Source organism: Microcaecilia unicolor, chromosome 2 (assembly GCF_901765095.1).
Source record: "Microcaecilia unicolor chromosome 2, aMicUni1.1, whole genome shotgun sequence".
Lineage (NCBI taxonomy): Eukaryota > Metazoa > Chordata > Amphibia > Gymnophiona > Siphonopidae > Microcaecilia > Microcaecilia unicolor.
Window position 1 is genome coordinate 77663232 of NC_044032.1, and position 23941 is coordinate 77687172.

The 23941-nt window shown below is 41.4% G+C and overlaps 1 protein-coding gene across 1 annotated transcript in view; it reads right to left on the reverse strand.

Moving 5' to 3' along the window:
* Positions 1-23941, reverse strand: part of RICTOR (RPTOR independent companion of MTOR complex 2) — a 468276-nt gene that overhangs the window by 151425 nt on the left and 292910 nt on the right. Inside the window, exon 25 of the mRNA XM_030193057.1 lies at positions 13284-13362. Within this exon, the coding sequence (XP_030048917.1) occupies positions 13284-13362 (79 nt within the window). The remainder of the gene's footprint in view (positions 1-13283; positions 13363-23941) is intronic.

A 23941-nucleotide genomic window follows, 5' to 3' on the forward strand; every position in this document is an offset into this window, starting at 1 on the left:
CCAAAAGGGCCAAGCGACGACCCGCGTAAACGCGGTCGAAAATTCCGGCGGCTGAAACGAGAGAGTTGCAAAAACACGACTCTCTCAGTCGCGGGAAAAAAGTAACTGGCGGGAGCGGTCGCGCACGGGCGGGAAGACGGCCGCGCATGCGCGGTGGGCGTGCCCTGCGTGCCGACCGTCCCGCGAAGCTTTTTCCGGTTGGTGGGGGCTGCCGCGGACGTCAACCCAGTCGTGAGAACAAGCAGCCTGCTTGTCCTCGGAGAACAATAAATACGTGATGGACGGTTCCACATTAGGAGTCACCGACCAGTAAAAGGATCTAGGTGTCATCATTGGTGGTACATTGAAACCCTTTGTTCAGTGTGCAGCGGCGACAAAGAAAGCAAATAGAATGTTAGGCATTATTAGGAAAGGAATGGAAAACAAAAGTGAGGATGTTATAATGTCTTTGTATTACTCTATGGTGCGACCGCACCTTGAATACTGTGTGCAATTCTGGTCACTGCATCTCAAAAAAGATATAGTGGAATTGGAAAAGGCACAGAGAAGGCTGACAAAAATGATGGGATGGCTTCTCTGTGAGGAAAGGTTAAAGTGGCTAGGTTTCTTCAGCTTGGAGAAAAGATGGCTGAGGGGAGATATGATAGAGGTCTATAAAATAATGATTGAGTGGAAAGGGTAGACGTGAATTGCTTGTTTACTCTTTCCAAAAATACTAGTACTAAGGGGCATGCAATGAAGCTACAAAGTAGTAAATTTAAAACAAATCGGAGAAAATATTTCTTCACTCAATGTGTAATTCAGCTCTGGAATTCGTTGCCAGAAAATGTGGTAAAAGCAGTTTTTAGCAGGGTTTAAAAAATGTTTGGATATCTTTCTAAAAGAAAAGTCCTTAAGCCATTATTAAGATGGACTTGGGAAAATCCACTGCTTATTTCTAGGATAAGCAGCATGAAATGTATTGTACTGTTTTGGAATCTTGCCAGATACATGGCCAATGTTGGAAACAGGATACTGGGCTTGATGGACCTTTGGTTTGTACCAGTATGGCAACACAGATGTTCTTACGTAATTTGGATTGGATGGGATCAAGACAACTCTAGGCAATGGATTTTTGCAGGTAATCAGAATTATTCATGTATATTAAGAAGAAAACACAGACAAAAACAGCATCTGTTCAAAGAAAAAGTGCTCATGAACCAAACAAATGAAGAATCAAAATAAACATAACTAAGAAGACAATGTCAATCTATATTGGGCATCATCTGTGGTAGAAGCCGCTGAATCAGGCAATTTAACAGATCTTTATAGCTGGAATGTGAAGTGTCTGATGTCACTAATGGGATGGCATTATGGTAGACTGATGTGCATAATCAATTGATCCCTTCCTTGGTAAGTCTATCACTGTCATGTATTTCATATAATTAGGCTTGTCTTTACAAGTTTTTCCCATAGACTATATATTTGCATGATGTCCTGTACAGAAATGCCATTTAAAAACATCTAAAAAAAAAAAAAAAAATCACAAAAAATCTATTACTTTACCATGGCCTTTCCTCTTGATATTTGCGCTTTGCCACCTTTCTGGCTAACTCTAGCCTGTCTTTGTTTAATTTGTAATTCCCTTCCCCTCCTTTTGCATCGTAGGTAATTATTTTTAAACTTCTTGATTTTTACTGGTTTTTTAAATTAGTTTTATCTAACTTTGTAACCTAGGCCTCTATGTGACTTCCTTCATATTCTTCCCTTTTCTTTTATTTTGCTGTATGCTACTTAAATAGGTGACTTTAAAGGCAGTATATCGAATAAAGATACATTATGAACTAGAACTGTAAGCTACTGTGGGATGGCAAGTAGATGAAAAACAATGTATGTTGCCAGTGTTTTGACACCTGAATAATCTCAATAACTGTCCAGTGACCATACCATCTTGCAATATTCAAACATCTCAACCTGTCTGAAATACAAATGATTGTCATACAAGTCACTGGTGACTTCTTGTGTGATCCATGCCATCTGGTTGGACTGGTAAGCAAGGAACACTTTTACATTCTTGAAAGCTTGCAGATAGGCAATTTTATGAATGACAAAATAATGATTTCTGTAAGCTAGCTGCATTAGAACCTCATGACAATCAGCCTCTCTTGTTTTCCTTCACCCTGCGTGCGGATCTTTCAGTGCTGCAGACAAAAGTGTAGTGTGGCAAACGTCTCCAGAATACTGCTTTGACAAATATGTCTTTTAAAATTGTTTTTCAAAAAATACATCTACAACTTGTCCAAAATGTAACAGCGTATATAGGGATAATTTTATAAAGCATTTTCTTCATGCAATGCAGGTTTCAAATGGTTCTCGATGTTGGGAAGGAAGTTTCTAAGGAGTCTGAGGATACGGCTGTACCTTGGTGTTCTGGTTCCTCTGAGCCGGGGGAGGCACAAGTGGTCTTTCAGCATGGGTGCAGCCCGCAAGATCTTCTGAGAGCTGGACACTCCTTCAGTGGATCTTTTTGCCACTCATCTCAAGAACAAAGTTCCCCAGATCTGTTCTAGGCTCAGATCACATGGCAGACTAGCACCAGATACCTTTCTCCTCCATTGGGGAGAAGAGTCTTCCTTATGCATATCCTCCAATATCTCTCAAAGAGAAGATTTTGCTGAATCTCAAGACCAGGGAAGAATGATCCTATTTGTCCCTTAATGGCTGAGACAAATTTGGTTTCCTCTCCTTCTGGAGTTGTCCTCCAAAGATCCGTGGGGATTGGAATATTTTCCAACCCTCATCACGCAGAACAAGGGATTCCTTCTGCATCCTAACTTCTAATCCCTGGCCCTCACAGCTTGGATGTTGAGAGCATAGAATTTGAATCCTTAGATTTGTCAGAGAGTGTCTCTTGCATCTTGCTGGCTTCCAGAAAAGACTCCACTAAGAAGCATTGCTCATTTAAATGGAGGAGGTTTGCCATCTGGTGCGAGGGCAAGACCTTAGATCTCCTCATTTGTCCTATACAAAAACTGCTTGAATACCTCCTGCATGTCTCAAACCTGGTTTGAAAACCAACTCCGTAAGGGTTCCCCTTAGTGCAATTAGTGCTTATCATTGTATAGTAGGTACAGCCTCTAGTTGTTCGCTTCATTAGAGATTTATGTTGAAAAAGGCTTCCGGCAAACCTCCAATTGCTTCATGGGATTTCAACATTGTACTCATCCAGTTGATGAAAGGTCCTTTTGAGCCGCTTGATTCCTGTCATCTGAAAAATTTGACCTGGAAAGCTGTATTTTTGGTGACGGTCATTTCAGCTCACACAGTCAGTGAAGCTCCAGGCCCTAGTAGCTGATCCACCTCACACTGTTTCACCAAAATGGAGTAGTTCTCTGCATACACTCTAAATTCCTTCCTAAGGTAGTGTCGGAGTTCCATCAGTCAATCGTTCTGTCAACATTTTTCCCCAAACCACCTTTTCCCATCCTGGTGAAAGTGTACTGCATACCTTAGATTGCAAGCGAGTCACAGACTTCTATCTGGAGTGGACTAAAGTCCATAGACAGTCCACCCAAAGTTTTGTTTCTTTTGACCCAAACAAGATGGAAGTAGCCATGGCAAACACACAATTTCTAACTGGCTATCAGATTGCATTCCCTTCACTCCTACCCAGGCTGGGCTGACTCTAGAGGATCATGTCAAGGCTTATAATATCAGAGCTATGGCAATGTTGGTAGCTCACTTGAGGTCAGCCTCCACAGAGATTTCCAAAGCTGAAACATTGTCTTCAGTCCACATCTCATCATATTCACATCTCATTACTGCCTTCCTGGCATGATAGCTGGTTCAATCAGATGGTCCTGAAGAATTTGTTCCATGTCTAGAATCCAACTTCACTCCCCTTATGCCCAGTTTTCTTTGGTTCCAGGCTGTATCTTCACAACAGGAATGTAAATAGTTTCAGGTTAATTGACTTTGAACTTTTGACATTTTGAGGGCCTGTTATCCTACCACTGTTATTTTCGGTGAGCCTGGTAGGTAGGGATTTCCAGATGTAAGAATACAGCCTGCTTGTCCTCAGAAAAAGCGATATTACTCACTTGTAGCAGACGTTCTCCAAGGACAACAGGCCAAGTATTCTCATATCTCCTTGGAGTTGTATTCTTTAGCTATTTTACATGACTGAGGGATTTGCGCATGCATGGTGGGGCGCTACTAGAAAATTCTACAATCATCTTGCTAGCCAGAGTCCACATCAGGGTCTACTGGATGACATCACCCAGATGTGAGAATATTTGGCCTGCTGTTCTAGGAGAATACCTGCTGCAGGTAAGAAACTTTGCTTTCTCTGAGGATAAGCAGGACTTTGTTTCTCACATTTGGGAATCCCTAGCTACCAGGCTCACTGAAAACAAAAAAGCAACAGTAATGATAACCAGAAACCAAACAACCTGAACTTATATACAAGTCTTGTTGCGAGGGTGCAGCCTGGAACAGAATAAAAATGGGCCTAGCAGAGAGAAGTTGAATTCTAGACAAAAACATTCTGCAGGAGTGTCTGAATGAACCAACTGTCATGTTGGGTATTCTGCTCAAGGCAATATTGAAACGTGAACATGTGGACTGAAGACTACGTTCCAGCTTTGCATATCTCTTCAATGGAGGCTGACCTCAAGTCAGCTATTGACACAGCCATGACTCTGACATCATGAGCCGTGAAATGGCCCTCTAGAGTTAGCCCGGCCTGGACATAAGTAACAGAGATGAAGTCTGCCAGCCAACTGGATAAAGTGTTTACACCAATGGCTGCAGAAGATACAGAAAAACAAACCCTTGCAGTCCAAAGACAGACGCAAACATTGCTAGAACATTGACCAGGCGATGCTCTAAAGGTTTAAATGTCTATTAACATCTAAGACTCAACATAGGATGGAACTCCAACACCACCATAAAAAGGAACTTGGGATATGTGTAAATTATTCAGTTATGATGAATCTTTGTGTAAGGCAGATTAGCTACAATATGCAAACAAGTCTTTTTCAGAGAAGGGCAAGCAGTAGAACAAAAGGACATGAACTGACAGGGAAGTTGACTTAGGAGTAATGTCAGGAAGTACTTTTTCATGGAAAGGGTGGCAGATGTCTGGAATGCCCCACCATGAGAGGTGGTAGAGATAAAAACGGTAACAGAATTCAAAAATGCATGGGATGAACACATAGAGGCATATTTTCAAAGCACTTAGCCTTCCAAAGTTCCATAGAAACCTATGGAACTTTGGAAGGCTACTGTAAGTGCTTTGAAATTAGCCCCATAGTAACATAGTAGATGACGGCAGAAAAAGACCTGCATGGTCCATCCAGTCTGCCCAACAAGATAAACTCGTATGTGCTACTTTTTGTGTATACCTTACCTTGATTTGTACCTGTCCTTTTCAGGGCACAGACCGTATAAGTCTGCCCAGCACTATCCCCGCCTCCCACCACCGGTTCTGGCACAGACCGTATAAGTCTGCCCAGCACCATCCCCACCTCTCAACCACCAGTCCCGCCTCCCACCACCGGCTCTGGCACAGACCGTATAAGTCTGCCCAGCACAATCCCTGCCTCCCGCCACCGGCTCTGCCACCCAATCTCGGCTAAGCTCCTTAGGATCCATTCCTTCTGAACAGGATTCCTTTATGTTTATTCCACGCATGTTTGAATTCCATTACCGTTTTCATTTCCACCACCTCCCGCGGGAGGGCATTCCAAGCATCCACTACTCTCTCTGTGAAAAAATACTTCCTGACATTTTTCTTGAGTCTACCCCCCTTCAATCTCATTACATGTCCTCTCGTTCTACCGCCTTTGCATCTCTGGAAAAGGTTCGTTTGCGGATTAATACCTTTTAAATATTTGAACATCTATATCACCCATGTTTCTCCTTTCCTTCAGAGTATACACGTTTAGGTCAGCAAGTCTCTCCTCAAACGTCTTGTAATGCAAATCTCATACCATTCTCGTAGCTTTTCTTTGCACCGCTTCAATTCTTTTTACATTCTTAGCAAGATACAGCCTCCAAAACGGAACACAATACTCCAGGTGGGACCTCACCAATGATTTATACAAGGGCATCAACACCCCCTTTCTTCTGCTGGTCACACCTCTCTCTATACAGCCTAACAACCTTCCAGCTACGGCCACCGCCTTGTCACACTGTTTTGTCGCCTTCAAATCCTCAGATACTATCACCCCAAGGTCCCTCTCCCCGTCCGTACTTATCAGACTCTCCCCGCCTAACACATACGTCTCCCATGGATTTCTATTCCCTAAGTGCATCACTTTGCATTTCTTCGCATTGAATTTTAATTGCCAAACGTTAGACCATTCTTCCGCAGATTCTTTTGTCATGTTTTCCACTCCCTCTGGGGTGTCCACTCTGTTACAGATCTTAGTATCATCCGCAAATAGGCAAACTTTACCTTCTAACCCTTCGGCAATGTCACTCACAAATATATTGAACAGAATTGGCCCCAGCACCGATCCCTGAGGCACTCTACTACTCACCTTTCCCTCATCCGATCGAATTCCATTCACCACCACCCTCTGGCGTCTGTCCGTCAACCAGTTCCTAATCCAGTTCACCACTTCGGGTCCTATCTTCAGCCCATCCAGTTTATTTAAGAGCCTCCTGTGGGGAACCGTGTCAAAAGCTTTGCTGAAATCTAAGTAGATTACGTTCATAGCTCGTCCCTGATTCAATTCTCCTGTCACCCAATCAAAGAACTCAATGAGATTCGTTTGGCACGATTTCCCTTTGGTAAAACCATGTTGTCTCGGATCTTGCAACTTATTGGCTTCCAGGAAATTCACTATCCTTTCCTTCAGCATCGCTTCCATTACTTTTCCAATAACCGAAGTGAGGCTTACCGGCCTGTAGTTTCCAGCGTCTTCCCTATCACCACTTTTGTGAAGAGGGACCACATCCGCCGTTCTCCAATCCCTCAGAACGTCTCCCGTCCGCAAGGATATATTAAAGAAATCTTTAAGAGGACCCGCCAGAACCTCTCTGAGCTCCCTCAATATCCTGGGGTGGATCCCATCTGGTCCCATGGCTTTGTCCACCTTTAGCTTTTCAAGTTGTTCATACACACTCTCTTCTGTGAACGGTGCTCTATCCACTTCAATCTCATTTGTACTTTTTGCAGGCAATCGCGGGTCCTTCGAAAGATTCCTTTATGAAAAGGGAATAGAAGCAAAACAAAAAACTTAAGAACATAAGAATAGCCATACTGGGTAACACCAATGAGCCATCTATCCCAGTATCCTGCTTCCAACAGTAACCAATCCAGGTCACAAGTACCTGGCAGAAACCCAAATAGTAGCAACATTCCATGCTACCGATCCCAGAGCAAGCAGTGGCTTCCCCCATGTCTATCTCAATAACAGACTATGGTCTTTTCCTCCAGGAACTTGTCTAAACCTTTTTTAAACCCAGATATAATACACAATAACTCCAGTAACTGGGATATAAGGCCAGTGCCGGGCAGACTTCTATAGTTTGTACCCTGATTATGACTAGATACATCTGGATAGCCTGGAGTGGGCTTCAGCAACTCCAGTAGTTGGGGTGTATGTCCAGTGATGAGCAGACTTCTACAGTGTGTGCCCTGAAAATGGTAAGGACAGATGAACCAGGGGTCTGTCCTGGGACCGCTGCTTTTTAACATATTTATAAATGATCTAGAGATGGGAGTAACTAGTGAGGTAATTAAATTTGCTGATGACACAAAGTTATTCAAACTTGTTAAATCATGAGAGGACTGTGAAAAATTACAAGAGGACCTTATGAAACTGGGCATCTAAAAGGCAGCTGAAGATTAATGTGAGCAAATGCAAAATGATGCATGTGGGAAAGAGGAACCTGAACTATAGCTACATAATGCAAGAAAGGGATCTCGGCGGCATCATTGATGATACGTTGAATCCCGCTGCTCAGTGTGCTAAGCAGCTAAGAAAGCAAATAGAATGTTAGGTATTATTAGGAAAGGAATTGAAAACAAAAATGAGGGCGTTATAATGCCTTTGTATCGGTCCATGGTGCAACTGCACCTCGAAAATTGTGTTCAATTCTGGTTGCCACATCTCAAAAAAGATATAGTGGAATTAGAAAAGGTACAGAGAAGGGCGACAAAAATAATAAAGGGGATGGAACGACTTCTCTATGAGGAAAGGCTGAAGCGTCTAGGGCTCTTCAGTTTGGAGAAAAGACGGCTGAGAGGAGATATGATAGAGGTCTATAAAATAATGAATGGAGTGGAACGGGTAGACGTGAATCATTTGTTTACTCTTTGCAAAAATACTAGGACTAGGAGGCATGCGATGAAGCTACAATGTAGTAAATTTAATACGAATTGGAGAAAATTTTTCTTCACTCAACGTGTAATTAAACTCTGGAATTCGTTGCCAGAAAATGTGGTAAAGGTGGTTAGTTTAATGGGGTTTAAAAAAGGTCTGGATAGCTTCCTAAAGGAAAAATCCATAGACCATTATTAAATTGACTTGAGGAAAATCCACTGCTTATTTCTGGGATAAGCAGCATAAAATGTATTGAACTTTTCGGGATCTTGCCAGGTATTTGTGACCTGGATTGGCCACTGTTGGAAACAGGATGCTGGGCTTGATGGAACTTTGGTCTGTCCCAGTGTGGCAATACTTATGAACGTATTAAGATCAAGAATATGTGTGTTATATTGCAACCCAAGCTTTGAGTTTATCTTTCTGGGCAGATTGGATGGACCGTGTCATCATCTATTATATTACTATGAACTAACAATTACCACCACATTAGAAGAACTCACTGGAAGTGTACTCACATGTTGATCCATTGGTCCTTTCAGTTGTTTCTGTCACTTTCCCTCCATTATTGGACTTCACTTTGCTCTTACCCATACAGATCAGCTGAATCCCCCATTTCTCTCTTCTCAGTGCTCTGAAGGGGCATGCCCAAATGGGTGGGAACGCCCCTTCGAACACATGCCTGCAGCCATGTACCGTGGCAGGCTTCTGCCATTATAGGCTGGGATTGAATAATGTCACAACCAGAAGCCCCAATAGATATCCATGCAACTTTCAATTTTCATTTTTGTATGAAAAATTTTAGTGTTTTCAATGAAAAACTGCCCTAAAAGAGGCATACCTTCAATGCAGCACTACCAGAAAACTCATACATCATCCTGTAGACATCAGAATTCTGAGACCCTTGTAATGATTTGCATTTAGTCAGTCCCACAAAAGACTCACTTTTAGCAAACTTTAGAACATTGCCTTTGCCTCCTTAAGTCAAAGATAGTGATTTAGTCAACATTGTACTCCTTGGCCTACAATCATTTTCTTTTAAGCAGCTCCACTTTCTGAGGAATTAATAACACACACCTAGAGCTTCCAATTTTAGGTTTTAACCAGTAAACACTAAGATGCACAATTTGTTTACTGTAATGTTATGTGAGTGTCCTTAAAAGATTACAAAAAAAGCAGTTAGATTGATCCTTCAAGTTTCATGCTTTGAAAGAGCTACTCCATTATTGTGTAAGCTGCATATGCTCCCTAGTAAAGCTAGGGTAATCTTCAAGCTCTGTGCCCTAACTTTCCAAATAATATATGGCGTAGCTCCGGATTACATGCTGCCTTTGATAAGGCTCCCTCTGCATAATGATCACTTCAGCACTAGAAATTTTCTGACCTCATCTTTCCAATTACAGGAAAATCACTTATAAATTGGTTCTTTCCGCTGATTTCTGTTTTCAACGTACCAAATGGTGGAACTCTCTACTGAATACCATCACATCTCAAGATAATTACTTAATATTCTGCACATTGTTGAAGTCATTCCTCTTTAGGAAATTTCTTTCTACACGGGAACTTTACCAGGCTTAGGTTTAGGAATACAGTTCTATACAAGTTCATGTTATCTTGGCAGTGTTCATCTTTGGAATGGTTTTGTATTTCTGAAATTGACTGTCAAGTAATATACATTGTTTTCCCTATATGCTTATTTTCACTGTGCTTTGAGGTTTCTTGGATACTGTGGGCTATAAATGTCATCTAATATAATAATTTGCTCCTCCAACGTTCCAATGAGGCTACCTGCGTCCATAACCATCTCCTGTCACGAACGCAGTGAGAGACATTGGAACGTTGCAGGAGCAGCTTCAGCCCTTTCTCCACACGCACCAACATCTCCACCCAGGGCCGCCGAGAGACTGGGCCGGGCCAAGGGCAAGGCCGCCCCCGGGGGTCCTGCCCCTGCTACCCTCGCCGCCCCCCCCCCCCGAGGTCGCCGCAGCCACCGCTCACCCCCCCTCCGTCCGCCCAGCCACTTTCCCTCCAGGCCCGCCCACCCAACACAGACCTGCCAAGTCTCCCGCGAAACATGCGGCGCCAGCTCCCATTTCCGGCCACTGCTGCTTCTCCTGTTGAACAGCAGCGGCCGCTACAAAAACAAAAAGAGCTAATTTAAACAACCAAAAATGTTTTTAAAAAGCAAGCGCGGCACCTCAGGCAGCCATCAGCTGTTGGCTCTGCAGCCGCTCCTCTCCCCTCTCACATCACTGCCCCTGAAGCGGAACCCCGGAAGAGCGCAGCGACGTGAGAGGAGCGGCTGCAGAGCCGACAGCCAATGCCTGATGGCTGCCTGCGGTGCCGCGTTTGCATTTTAAAAACATTTCTGGTGGTTTAATTAACTCTTTTTGTTTTTGTAGCGGCCGCTGCTGCTCAACAGGAGAAGCAGCAGTGGCCGGAAATGGGAGCTGGCGCTGCGTGTTTCACGGGAGACTTGGCAGGTCTGTAGTTGGGTGGGCTGGCCTGGATGGAAAGAAGGGTTTAGAGAAAGACACTGGATGGAAGAATCGGGAGAGGGGAGTAGACGGATGGAAGGATGGGGAGAGAAAGAGGGAAAACAGATGGAAGGATGGGGAGAGAAAGGGGGAGATGGATGAATGGATGTGGAGAGAGAAAGGGGAGAGACTGGAAGGATGTGGAGAGAGAAGGGACACTGAACAGAAAAGGATAGAGAGATAGAGACACTGGATAGAAGGAGGGGTAGAGAGACATTAAATGGAAGGATAAGGAGAGAGGATAGATGGGTGGAAGGATGGGGAGAGAAACAGGGAAGACGCTGGATGGAAGGGTAGGCAGAGAAAGAGGGGAGACATTGGAAGGATGGGGAAAGAAAGAGGGGAGACACTGGAAGGATGGGGAGAGAGAGAGGAGAGCTGCTGGATGGAAAAGGGGAGTAGAGAAAGACTGGAGAATAAGAGGAAGGGGCATGGGGAGAACAAGGGTGAGAAAAAGATGAAAGCCATAGGTAGGTGAAGGAAAAAGAAGGAAATTAAACCCTGCTCCCCTTCTCGGCAGCTCCACCCCCTCCCAGTTCAGCAGTACCCCCCCCCCCCCAAGGGGGGAGGGGGTCCTGAGACCAGAGAGGGAAGGGGGGAGGTATCTCTGTCACACACACACACTCTCTCTCACACAGCCAGTGTCTTTCTCTTTCTCATACACTGTCTCTCACACACTCTATGTCTCACACTGTATCACATTCACTCTCTATGTGTCACACAGTCACTCTCGAACACTCTCTCCATCTCATACATTTTCTTGGTCTCACAGAGAGTCAGTGTATCGCACACATACTCTCACACTATCTGTCTCACACACACTGTATCTGTGTGAAGCACTCTCTCACATTCACTGTGGCTCACATATGCACTCGCACACACACTCACACAGACACACTCGCACCCACACTCACTCTGTCACACACACACACTCGCACATTCACTCTCTCTCTGTCACACACACACACTCGCTTTCTCTCTCTCTCTCATACAGTCACTCTCACACACACTCCAAGGAAAACCTTGCTAGTGCCCGTGTCAGAAACGGGCCTTTTTTACTAGTAAATAAATAAAACAGTTTATTAGATGACAACCAGAAAAACCCTCTCTCTCTCATAGTACTCTTCTCTTACATCATTCATTCAATTTTGTTTCTTTTCTGAATTGAGGATGGCTAAGTGACACTGATATGTTTATTTCATTCCACCAGAAAAGGAACCCACCAATTGTACTTCTGGCATGAAAACATTAATGAACAAAGATTTTTTGTACCTCTCTTATTTGGAAAACAAATTATCTAAATCGACAATTTATAAACAACTTAAGTAGAGGAGTGTGGTAGCCGTGTTAGTCCACTCTTAAGGTTATCAATAGAAATCAAACAAAATAAAACATGGAAAAGAAAATAAGATGATACCTTTTTTATTGGACATAACTTAATACATTTCTTGATTAGCTTTCGAAGGTTGCCCTTCTTCGTCAGATCGGTAATGCTTGAATGTTTTCACTTATATACACTGTCAGCTAGCACATTTGCTTATTTCCGATCTGACGAAGAAGGGCAACCTTCGAAAGCTAATCAAGAAATGTATTAAGTTATGTCCAATAAAAAAGGTATCATCTTATTTTCTTTTCCATGTTTTATTTTGTTTGATTTCTATTGATAAATAACTTAAGAACAGAAGCCCTACACATACCTCTTCCTTTTCACATCTGACCTTTTTTCTGAAGAAAACATATTCAGACTTAATTTCACACATTCTGCACTTAAGGATATTTAGGTTCTTTTTCAGATATGCTCACCACTGCCAGAAATGCTCCTTGTGATCTTGGGCAAGTCACTTAACCCTCCATTGCCTCAGGTACAAAATTAGATTGTGAGCCCTCCAGGGACAGAGACATACCCAATGTACCTGAATGTAACTCACCTTGAGCTACTACTGAAAAAGGTGTGAGCAAAATCCAAATAAATAAACAAGGCTGCTAATCTGTTACCACTGCCTCTTTTAGCAAGCAGCTTGCGAGAGCTTTTCTAAAACTTATTTCCAAAAATGCAGGAAATTTATGTCTTTTAATCCCTTTTCTGACATGCTTGCCACTGCTTTCACTGACAAAAACTGAGAACAGAGAATGATCAATGTTGCTGATATGCGACAGCCATGTATTCAAATTACTGTGAGCAAAACAAGATAGGACAGAGGTGCCAATTTACAATTCTGTGGCTTCTCTGAAAAATGGATTAAGGCCAGGGGACTGCAATTTTTCTTCCAAATAAGGAAACCTTTTTGGATAAATGGGTCTTCAAATAGGAGTTCTACTGTATATATAGCTATAGATATGTAGAGATAGAAATGTGTATTTTTTTCTTTGGAAAAGGAAAAACTACAAAATCACTTTACACCATCAATTTCAATCTATAAAAAAATATTACCTTTTGCCATTTTTCCATCTGCTTTGCTATATAACCTCTTTCATTTAGATATGAAAACCCTTTTGGAATGGACAAAAATCTGTAAAAGCAAGGAAGCATTCTGTACATTATCATCACAGTAAACAACTTACTAATCTGAAATATGAGTAACACTAATCATGACAAAGTACAGAATTCAACACCACAACAATTCAATCATAAATGAGTCTAAAGCTACAACTTATAAACTGTGGAGAGACCGCAGAACATATTTTAAAAACAAAACATGGGGCACTGTTTACTTAGGCACACTAGCGTTTTAGCGAGTGCAAAAATTTAGTATGCACTAACGCTAGAGACAACTATATATTCCTGTGGGTGTCTCTACAATTAGCACACACTAAAAACAATAGTGTGCCTACAGCGTGGCTTAGTAAATAGGGCTCAATGTGTTTCAAAAACATTCCAAAAAATGATGTGCAAATTATTGCAAACATTTTTACAAACATATATACTATACTAATAATTTGTTCTCATTAAATTCTTGTCTACTTCAAAAAACACATATCCTCCATAAACAAATTACAATCTGTTGGACATGTCTTGGTTAACCATATTTAGAAACCTTAATTAGTCTGCTTGCAAGTGTGCATCATATGTCAATATACCCCCATTTGTAAATTAGGGTGGAGACCAACATCACCCAACAGTGTCAGATTCAACAGTATATCTACATAATGGGGGAAAAGGACATATTACTTCACTACAGTGGAACAACAGATTCAAGCATATTCTCATTCAAAATATAATTTTAGATTTTCATCCCAAATGCTTACAGTTTCCAGTTTCCAACAACTATCTATTTTCACAAATTTGTTAAAGACCCCCGATTCTTAGAGCTGAGTCACTTTATACGATCAAATTCTAGAAAATCAGTTGAATATAATACAGTTATTTAATATGATTTTGTTTTACTCATTTTAATGATTTCTATTATGATCAACATATTTCTTTGGGAGAGACAATATACAATATTATAAGTATTTCTTCATGGGAAAGGGGTAATACTAGATTTGATGTTTACAAATGGGGAAACTTTCTGGTGTCACAGTTGGCGATCATCTAAGTTTTATTTATGACATTTATATCCCACAGTATTCCCACCCATAGGCAGGCTCAATGTGGCGTACAACAATTAATAAACAAATAATAGTACAAAGTACAGTAGACAAGGTCATAGGAGAGAGAGAAAACAACGGAGGAAGAGAAAGGGAGGGGGAGGTGATAAATCATCACGGAAGGAGTCGTGGCCTAACAGGGTATGGCACCTGTAGGGTTCTTAGAATAAGCACGGCCAAAGAGGAAGGTCTTGAGCCGCTTCTTGAAGGTCGGGTGATCGGAAGTGAATTTAACCTCTCGAGGCAACCCGTTCCACAATTGAGTGCTGAGGTAAGGAAACGAGGAACCATAGATGGTCTTATATTTGAGGCCATGATGGGCAGGGTAGTGGACCATTGATCACTAAATGGTGTGGTTCAGTATTAGAGCACATGTGGTGATGGTTCACTTAAAAGCCAGAAAACTAAGGGCCCTGTTTACTAAGCTGCGCTAGAGGCGCGTTAGTGCTTTTAGAGCGTGCTAAACATTAGCGCGCTGTGTAGGTGCCCACAATATTCCTACGGGCGCCTACATAGTTAGCAAACCCTAATTTTGTGCATACACAAAAAAAACGCTAGTGTACCTTAGTAAATAGAGCTGAGGAAATACCTCAAGGGGAGTCATTTTATTTTGTTTATTGGAATTTATTAACAGTTAGCCAGATGAGGGCATCTAAGAGACGTGGAAATAGAGTGAGCAAAAAAGAAAAGATATATTATAAGGGGGAAAAACATTTTGTTAGCAAGTAAATAAAAGGAAAAGGCTGCTATAGTTTTCAAAAGCAGTAGCTGAAAAAAATAAGGAAAAAAGGTTGATGTTCACAAAACTACAGAAGACTACAGAAAGAAAGTGGGGAAAAATACCCGGAAAAAGCAACAGGCTGGGAAGTAAACAGGAAAACAAAGAGGTAAATGTAAGAGAAAATAGCTAGCACAGTAAAATGGATGGCCAAGGCTTTTTTAAAGATATGCTACTACTACTACTACTACTACTTAACATTTCTACAGCGCTACTAGGGTTACGCAGCGCTGTACAATTTAACAAAGAGAGACAGTCCCTGCTCAAAGAGCTTACAATCTAATAGACAAGTGAACGGTCGGTCCGATCGGGGCAGTCAAATTGGGGCAGTCTGGATTCACTGAACGGTAAGGGTTAGGTGCCGAACGCAGCATTGAAGAGGTGGGCTTTAAGCAAAGACTTGAAGATGGGCAGGGAGGGGGCTTGGCGTAAGGGTTCAGGAAGGTTGTTCCAAGCATAGGGTGAGGCGAGGCAGAATGAGCGGAGCCTGGAGTTGGCGGTGGTGGAGAAGGGTACTGAGAGGAGGGATTTATCCTGTGAACGGAGGTTACGGGCGGGAACGTAAGGGGAGATGAGGGTAGAGAGGTAGTGAGGGGCAGCAGACTGAGTGCATTTGTAGGTAAGAAGGAGAAGCTTGAATTGAATGCGGTATCTGATCGGAAGCCAGTGAAGTGACCTGAGGAGAGGGGTGATATGAGTATATCGGTTCTGGCGGAATATGAGACGTGCAGCAGAGTTCTGAACAGACTGAAGGGGGGATAGATGGCTAAGTGGGAGGCCGGTGAGGAGTAAGTTGCAGTAGTCCAGGCGAGAGGTAATGAGAGAGTGGACGAGAGTTCGGGTGGTGTGTTCAGAGAGGAAAGGGCGAATTTTGCTGATGTTAAAGAGGAAGAAGCGACAGGTCTTGGCTATATGCTGGATATGCTAATGCAAACGACTTAAATCTTTTTTGGATTAGCCTTTTTGGTATCATGACTGACACAATCAATCAGAGGGCAGCAAAATGATCTTATCTGATTTTGTCGTCTATGGTTTGCTATGTTTTTTTTAATATGTTTAACGCTTTTTTAAATTTTATGTATGTTTTATTTATAATAATGCTTTGTTAACTTATGTCCTTTGCTCAACCAACTTTGTAAACCACTTTGATTTTGATTTACCTAGAAGGGTGATGTATCAAAAGATGGAAATAAATGTTTTGTTTTGTTACATTTGTACCCCGCGCTTTCCCACTCATGGCAGGCTCAATGCGACTTACGTGGGGCAATGGAGGGTTAAGTGACTTGCCCAGAGTCACAAGGAGCTGCCTATGCCTGAAATGTGGCACTATAAGACTCAAAGCTAAGGTGGAAGAATATTTGGATATTGACACGAGCATGAGACTTGTTTAAAAAGTATTCTGTTCAGTGTTTACTAAGGAATGGCTGGGAACAGAATCAAAGAAGACAGATACAAAAGAGGAATGGAAGTGTGGTAGACTATAATTCCAACCTAATAAAAGGAGTTTGTGTTGTAAAGTTGGTTTGAAGGTGTCTCAATCAATTGCAAGGGGAAAAAAACCTTCACCTTGTGTATAACATATATATCAAATGGAACCTCAAACCTCCATTCAGGGGACCATTCCGACGGAATTTAACACACCTTGTATAATACGAAGTCCAATACTATCATAGGTTCCTCTCAAGAAGGAAAAGGAGAAAAAAAAACCCAAACGTAAAAACTCAAACTAAATGAGAAAAAAAAACGAGTGGGTTAAAAAACTCCCTTTCCTCTTTGTATTTACCAATTAAATGAACACCTAACCCAAACCAACCCAACCTAGGCTGTTCCCTATCTCAAAAGGACTACCCAGAGAACACTTACAAGAGGGATACCTAGACCCTAATAAAAAAGGAGGAAAAACTAAGGGGCCACAATCTAACTAACCCCTTAGACCATAAATATAATCCCCCTAAACACCCAACTTGCTAGAAACATGCCAGCTAATAATATGTCTGAAAAGTTACTTAGCTTAATCCAAACAGGGCCATTTCGTTTGAAAAAATACCCCTCAGAAGGTCTCTGGAGCCTTTCAAAAATCTTCAACTGAAGAAAACGCCAGCCCTCTAAATCTTCGGCCGACGACAAACGCCAGCCCTCCAACAAGAGCGCCTTGTTTCGCCAACCATGTGGCTTGCCTCAGGAAGGGCGCTTACAATCCATCTTCATTATAGAAAAACGCTGAAAACCAAGCCTCAGTCATATGAATGCCAAAGATGGTGCTGGAGCAAAACTTCCAGAACGGATGTTACTTTTTATGCTTGCAAATACGTCATGACGTGATGACGTCAACTCGAATCCAATCATCTCGATCCTAGATTTCCAGAGGCAACATCACTCACCCCAGATGCACCTCAGTAATAAGCATTCCACTCGATATTTTTATTCAATCCATGAGGTGCAACTGTTTTCAATAAGTAAATCCAATGTTGTTCCTTACGCCACAAAATAGTTTTATAACCCCCCCCCTCTCTTGCCCATACAAATTTGGTCAATGACCATACATTGTAACTGATTGAACTGATGTTGAGCCTGCTGACAATGACGTATCATGGGAGCTTCCAACTTAGCGTTGGTAATGCAATGCCGATGTTCTATAGCCCTGGTTTTAAACTGGCGAGTAGTATATCCTATGTAGATTAAGTTGCATGGACATCGAAAAAGATAGATCACATTTTTAGACTCACATGTAGTTTTATGCTTCAACTTCTAAGTCCTACCTTCTGTAGATTTAAACTCCGAACTCTCAATTGTAATAGAACAAATAGAGCAATGTCAACATCTCTGATGGTATCCCTCTGTGTGAGAACTATGAGACCACACATCAGCCACAACTCCCCCCCCCCCCCCCCCAAAAAAAAAAGGTCTTGTAGCTTATAGAAAAAAAAAAACAATGTTCAAACCCCCTCTCAAACAACAACTGCTATCCAGGTAGTACGGCAAAAAAAAAAAAAAAAAACTCCTCAAAAAGAGTGTCTATTGACTGTGCCCAGCAAAAAATAGAAAGTCACTTATCTGACATCAAATCTTCTTCTTACACTGTGTTTCTTCAATAAGAGGATATTTTCCAAAAGAACATAAAGGGGCATTGTCCATAGTACAAAATTAGATAAAGCTCTTGAGGATTTCAACAACAAAAGTTAGATCAGTTTCAGAAAGACGTGTGCGCAGTTAAACGTAAGATGCTGTTAAGGGACAAAAAGGATTATTCAGAGGGGTATATATACATTTGGATGAAACTACAAGTTGATACAGCAAAGTCTCAGCAAAAAGTAAAGTTTGAATTATCATCAGGATCCTCATATGGAGATGAGGTGGGAGATTTATTTATTGGGATTTATAAACCACATTTATGAAGAGATTCACCCAAGGCGGTGTATAGTAGGTACAGTTGAACATGAAACTTATAATTTTATTAACAGCATAACAATAGTAAAATAACTAAGAATAAACATAAATACAATAAATGAGGTACATTTGAAAACAGTAAATTGAAACCTAACAGAACTACCGTGCAACAGTATCAAAAATAGTCCCAAAAAACAAGAAGGCAGATGATCCACAAAATCCAATGTGGAGGCAAAAAAGAGCAGATCGAACAGTGGTTTAGTTGAAAAACTTTAATTACAAAATAAACGCCCGGCACAGACTGTGTTTCGCCCACAAAGGCTATGTCAGGGGCTCTAAAATAACAAACAATAATTAATCAATTAAAACATACATAAAACCACAAATAATATACATAACAACCTAGTTATCAATTAAATAAATGAATATAGTACTTGGAAGGAAAAAATAAATGAATAGAGAAACATATTTGTCAACTGAATAAATGAACATAATACTTCAATTGAAACAAGAATAAAAGTGGAAACCATGACGACAAACTAAAATATGGTAAAAACAGAAACCATAACATACATAACTATTATAAAAAAACATTACTGTCTATCTCAGAGATAAATAGATAATTTTATAATGCTACTAAACAACACGTAATCTCTCTATATAAAACACACCTCCAACGTTCTAATGAAGCCTCACTTTCCCAACGTTCTAAAAGTGAAGTGGCTGAGATCACTTTTCCTCCATGAGTGTCTGCCCCGCCCACGCGTCAAACGTGATGACGCCGAGGGCGGAGCACTGACACTGAACGAATGGCATCGCCAACCTGTTGCTACGCGACGAAACGTGATGACAGATGCAGCAAGGACCTATGAGAACGAACTACACGAATGAGGGAAGGACTACCAGCAGCTGACAAATAAGGGATCGCCAACCCGTTCCCACGCGACGAAACGTGACATAACAAGCATCTCAAAACGAACCAACCACAAACAACTGCATCGGAACAAGGGAGGAGAAAGAGCAGCACAACCGATCACTTTCTGTGCAGCAGGGAGACAAGGAACATCACTGAAGGGAGATTACTATTCTGATGCCCGTGCTCCTGCTCCAGGTATGTGCTGCCTCCATAACAAATGCCCTCCCAGCAAACAACTAACTAACAGAAGGCAGAGGAACGGAACGCCAGAAGCAGACCCCTCCCAGCCACAACCCCACCCCCTTGCAAACGGAAACACACAATTTGCAAAAAAACATTTCCCCCGCCAACTACACGGTCCACATAGGCACTGCGATGTTACGCAAACACATACAAAATTCAAAATAAGGTAAGGAGCTCAGGACAGGCGCAAAAAAAAAAAAAAAAACATGGTGGCGACACACACTCCTACCTCCGTGAAAGAAAAAATAGCACCCTAGACGTACAAATACTCTGTAAGGAAGTTCCCCCTCCCACAACAACGTCAGCATAGACACCACCAAGTAAACGACACACACAACAATCAATGAATTAACCTTCAAGTACGCTGACCGGTGCAGGGAAATGGAAGGGGAGGCTAACATGGATGGAAATGGCAGAAGGCTGATAAAAAAGAACAAATACTATTCAAGCCTTACAAAACAACAGTGTAGCTGCCTGCAACGCTCTCTCACTCTTTCAAAAATACTCACTTACACTCACAGAGATATGTTTGTGCTTGCAGACTCTATCACTCTTACACTCAACTCTCAGACATACTGTGTCAATGCCCCCCCTCCCACACAATCAATCACTATGTCACAACACAAACACACACTCAAAACAGAATTACTATTGAATTCTTACAAAAATGCACTGTTGCTGCCTGCCACGCTCTCTCACTCTTTCAAAAAAAAAAAAAAAAAAAAAAAATCCTTTACACTCACTCACAGACATATATATGTTGGTACCTGCCAGACTCTCTAACTCTTCAAAAAATACACAACTACACTCACTCTCAGACATACTGTGTCACTTCCCCACACACACACACTCATGCAAGGTCACAGTTCCCCACCCCCGCCACCCCCTCCTGTGACTCTCACACCCATACACAATTACAAGAAACAATTACAATACAAATACAACTTTAAAAAAACAAAAAAAAAAAACTCTTTGGCTTTTTTTAAAAAAACAAAAAAAAAAACTCTTTGGCTTTTTTACAAACGTTTATATCCCTTAATATCAAACAGGAAAAAAAAGAACACATGCTAGCGCCCGTTGCATTTGTTTCGGAAACGGGCCTTTACTAGTAATATATAATTAAATTGATCGTGTATAATGGGGTTAATAATATTACATTCTAAAGACGTCCTAAAATGAAAGAATAATTAAATGGTGTTAGAAACATTATTATTATTATTTATTGCACTTGTATCCCACATTTTCCCACCTATTTGCAGGCTCAATGTGGCTTACAAAGTCCTGTTATGGCATCGCCATATCAGGGTAAAAAGATGCAATTGGTGTAACAATAAGATTAAGGATGACAGGAAAGATCTACGCAAACTGTTATAGAAGTATGACTATTAGAGTAAGGGTGGAGTGGTGAAGTGTTGTAATTAAACTATGGGTTCTCGTGGTAGGCTTTGTTGAAGAGATAGGTTTTCAGAGATTTGCAGAAGTTGGTTATCTCTTTGATTTTTTTCACGTTAGCTGGTAGTGCATTCTACAGTTGCGTGCTAATGTAGGAAAAGCTGGTTGGGTGTGTTAATTTGTATTTTAATCCTTTACAGCTGGGGAAGTGTAGATTAAGAAATGTGCGGGCTGATCTTTTAGCATTTCTGGGAGGTAAGTCCACGAGATTTAGCATGTAGGTCAGGGCATCTCTGTGAATGATTTTATGAACAGTCATGCAGATCTCAAAATAAATAGATGATACTTCAAGAATAGATCATAAAAATAGTCACTCACTTCGTGTCATGTCCCCTACCTCAACGCAAGCGGCGTCCTCGGGCTGCACGGGGTCCCGTCGACACGCACACTTGACTGGCACTGCCTGAGCCATGTGTGTGTAGTCCTCTCTGGGTTTGTTCAGAGAGCGGTGGTTGCAGGCTCCTTAATTGCTTTGCTTCCATGCACCTGTTTCTGCTCTCTCTCTGCTTGCCTTCCAGGCTCCTTGATTGCTTTGCTTCCACCCACCTGGGTCTGCTCTTCCTCTGCCTGGCTTCTCTTGCTTCTCTCCTATTGGTCTTCGGTTCCTCCTTCCCCTGCTCTTGTCCTTTGGCTGCACCCCTTCTCCCTGCTGATGTCAGACGCCAGCACTTTATCAGCTGAGCTTCCTGGACTCCATGCTTTGGCTTCTACTTTGGTAGGTGTTTCTAACTCTGTAGTCTGCTTCTTATCTACTGGTCCCTCGTTGCTGACTTTGCCTGTACCTGGATTACCCTTCTGCCTGCCGCCTGTCCATTGACTTTCGCCTGTACCTGGATTACTCTCTTGCCTCCCGCCTGCCTACTGACTTTCGCCTGTACCTGGATTACTCTCTTGCCTGTTGCCTGCCTACTGACTTGCCTGTACCTGGATTACTCTCTTGCCTGCCGCCTGCCTACTGACTGCCGCTTGTACCTGGATTGCTCTTGACCTGCTGCCTGCCTGGCTGATACATTCATCACCCTGCTTCCAGCTCCGTCCAGTAAGTCCTGCAGGCCGCCCGCACCTAGGAACTCAACCTCTGGGGAACAGTGGTCAGCGCAGATGAAACCCGGGGTTGTCCAGCTGCCAAGCAGAACCTGGTCCGAGTACCGGGCTCAGCAGCGCTCTACTTGGTATAAGAACTCACAAGTCTGACACTTTGGTCGCTGCAAAATTGAGAACAGCAGAGGCAAAAAACCCAGCAAGTTAACTTCTTCCGATACTAAGTCTAAAAGTGAATAGAGCAGTATGAGACACAACCCGATCTTACAAAAAAGAGAAATGGACATAGCTGCTCACTGCACTCGAAGAGAGAACATCATATGGTCAAAGAAACAAATACTGAAAAAAACGTAAGAGACAGTGTTCTTTATGGTAAAGCAGATGTCTCTCTTCGAGTGCAGGGATCAACTATGTCAATTTCTCTTTTTTGATCTATTCTTGAAGTATCATCTATTTATTTTGAGATGTTTCTAACACCATTTAATTATTCATTCATTTTAGGACATCTTAGAATGTAATAAACATTATTAACCCCATTATACACAATCAATTTAATTATATATTATTACATGGTGTTTAGTATCATTATAAAATTATCTATTTATCTCTGAGATAGACAGTAATGGATTTTTTATAATAGTTATGTTGTTATGGTTTCTATTTTTACCATATTTTAGTTTGTCGTCGCAGTATCCATTTTTATTCTTGTTTCAATTGAAGTATTATGTTCATTTATTCAACTGACAAATATGTTTCTATATTCAATTATTTTTTCCTTCCAAGTACTATGTTCATTTATTTAACTGATAACTAGGTTGTTATGTATATTTGTGGTTTTATATATGTTTTAGTCGTCTTATTATTGTTTGTTATTTTAGAGCCCCTGACGCAGCCCTTGTGGACGAAACACAGTCTGTGTCAGGCGTTTATATTATAATTAAAGTTTTTCTACTAAACCACTGTTTGAGCTGCTCTTTTTTTTGCCTCCACACAGTATCAAAAATATACACATTTAATAGTACTGCAATTTGAGATTTATTTATTTATTCATTACATTTGTATCCCACCTTTTCCCACTTATTAGTAGGATCAAAGTGGCTTACAAGACCCAGAAAAATACTTAGATGAAAACGGCACGAGAAAAATTAAAAGAAGAGGCTGGGACCAAATAGATCAGTAAAATACGATGCTCAGACAACAAAAGTAGAATACAGTTTATTTTCAAGTAAATAACTGAAATATGTCATCTTGAAATGTACAACAACAAACTTTACCTGAACCCAGTTTACCAGCACTTATTGGAAGACCCGACTGAAAATTTGTTAGAACAAATTGGAGAAATCACTTCAGAAGCATTGGCTCTTGGATTTTTAACCAAGAATGAGTTTAAATTTTTGAACTATCATAGTTCTAGGCATATTGGACATCAAAAATGAGGAAAATGTGTGATCTGTGTGGTAATGACAGAAGATACCAATTTTGGAATGAAGAACACCAACATATGATCAAACTGTATTTTTCAACATCCTGTACTTCAAATATGACCATTTGTCCATGCAATTTGAAATACATTGGTCAAACCAAACAGATGCTATAGACTAGATTCATTGAATGCAAATACTGCATATTAGGTGGGAAAACTGAAGCAACACTTGTGAAATAATGCCAAGAATTCAATCATAAA